Source organism: Merops nubicus, unplaced genomic scaffold (genome assembly GCF_000691845.1).
Source record: "Merops nubicus isolate BGI_N331 unplaced genomic scaffold, ASM69184v1 scaffold34389, whole genome shotgun sequence".
Taxonomy (NCBI): Eukaryota; Metazoa; Chordata; class Aves; order Coraciiformes; family Meropidae; genus Merops; species Merops nubicus.
In genome coordinates, this window is record NW_008633589.1 from 1 (window position 1) to 406 (window position 406).

Genomic DNA, 406 nt, shown 5'->3' on the forward strand with positions numbered 1-406 from the left:
ACCTCCACTGCCCCGCCAACCTGCTTGATGGGGATGGCACGGCCGCTGCCGGCCACCTCGCCCCGGCTGTCCAGGCTCCGCTTCTCCGAGTCGCTGCCCCGACGAGTCTGCAGGGATGGGGGATGAGGGTGGTGAGATGAGTGGCACCACTTTGGACATCTGGGGTGCCACGTCCCCTGCCACTGCAGCCCCACTGAGGGGGCATCTTGGGGTGCCCACATCCCCCCACTGCCATAGCTCCATGCTGGGGACACCCTGGGCGCCACGTCCCCCCCATCACCACCGTGCTGGGAGGACATCCTAGATGCCATGTGTCCTCCTGTGCCACCACCACCATGCCTGGCGGACACCCCCCACGCCCTGTGAACCCTGCTGCCCCTGTCGTGCCAGGGGACACTCTGGGAAC

General features: G+C 67.7%; 1 protein-coding gene across 1 annotated transcript in view; it reads right to left on the minus strand.

The window, feature by feature from the left end:
* Positions 1-20: 20 nt before the first annotated feature.
* The window catches only part of LOC103780620 (arf-GAP with GTPase, ANK repeat and PH domain-containing protein 2-like), a gene marked incomplete at both ends in the record, with an annotated part of 2,505 nt that continues 2,119 nt past the window's right edge, over positions 21-406 (minus strand). The window contains one exon of the mRNA XM_008948309.1: positions 21-107. Within this exon, the coding sequence (XP_008946557.1) occupies positions 21-107 (87 nt within the window). The remainder of the gene's footprint in view (positions 108-406) is intronic.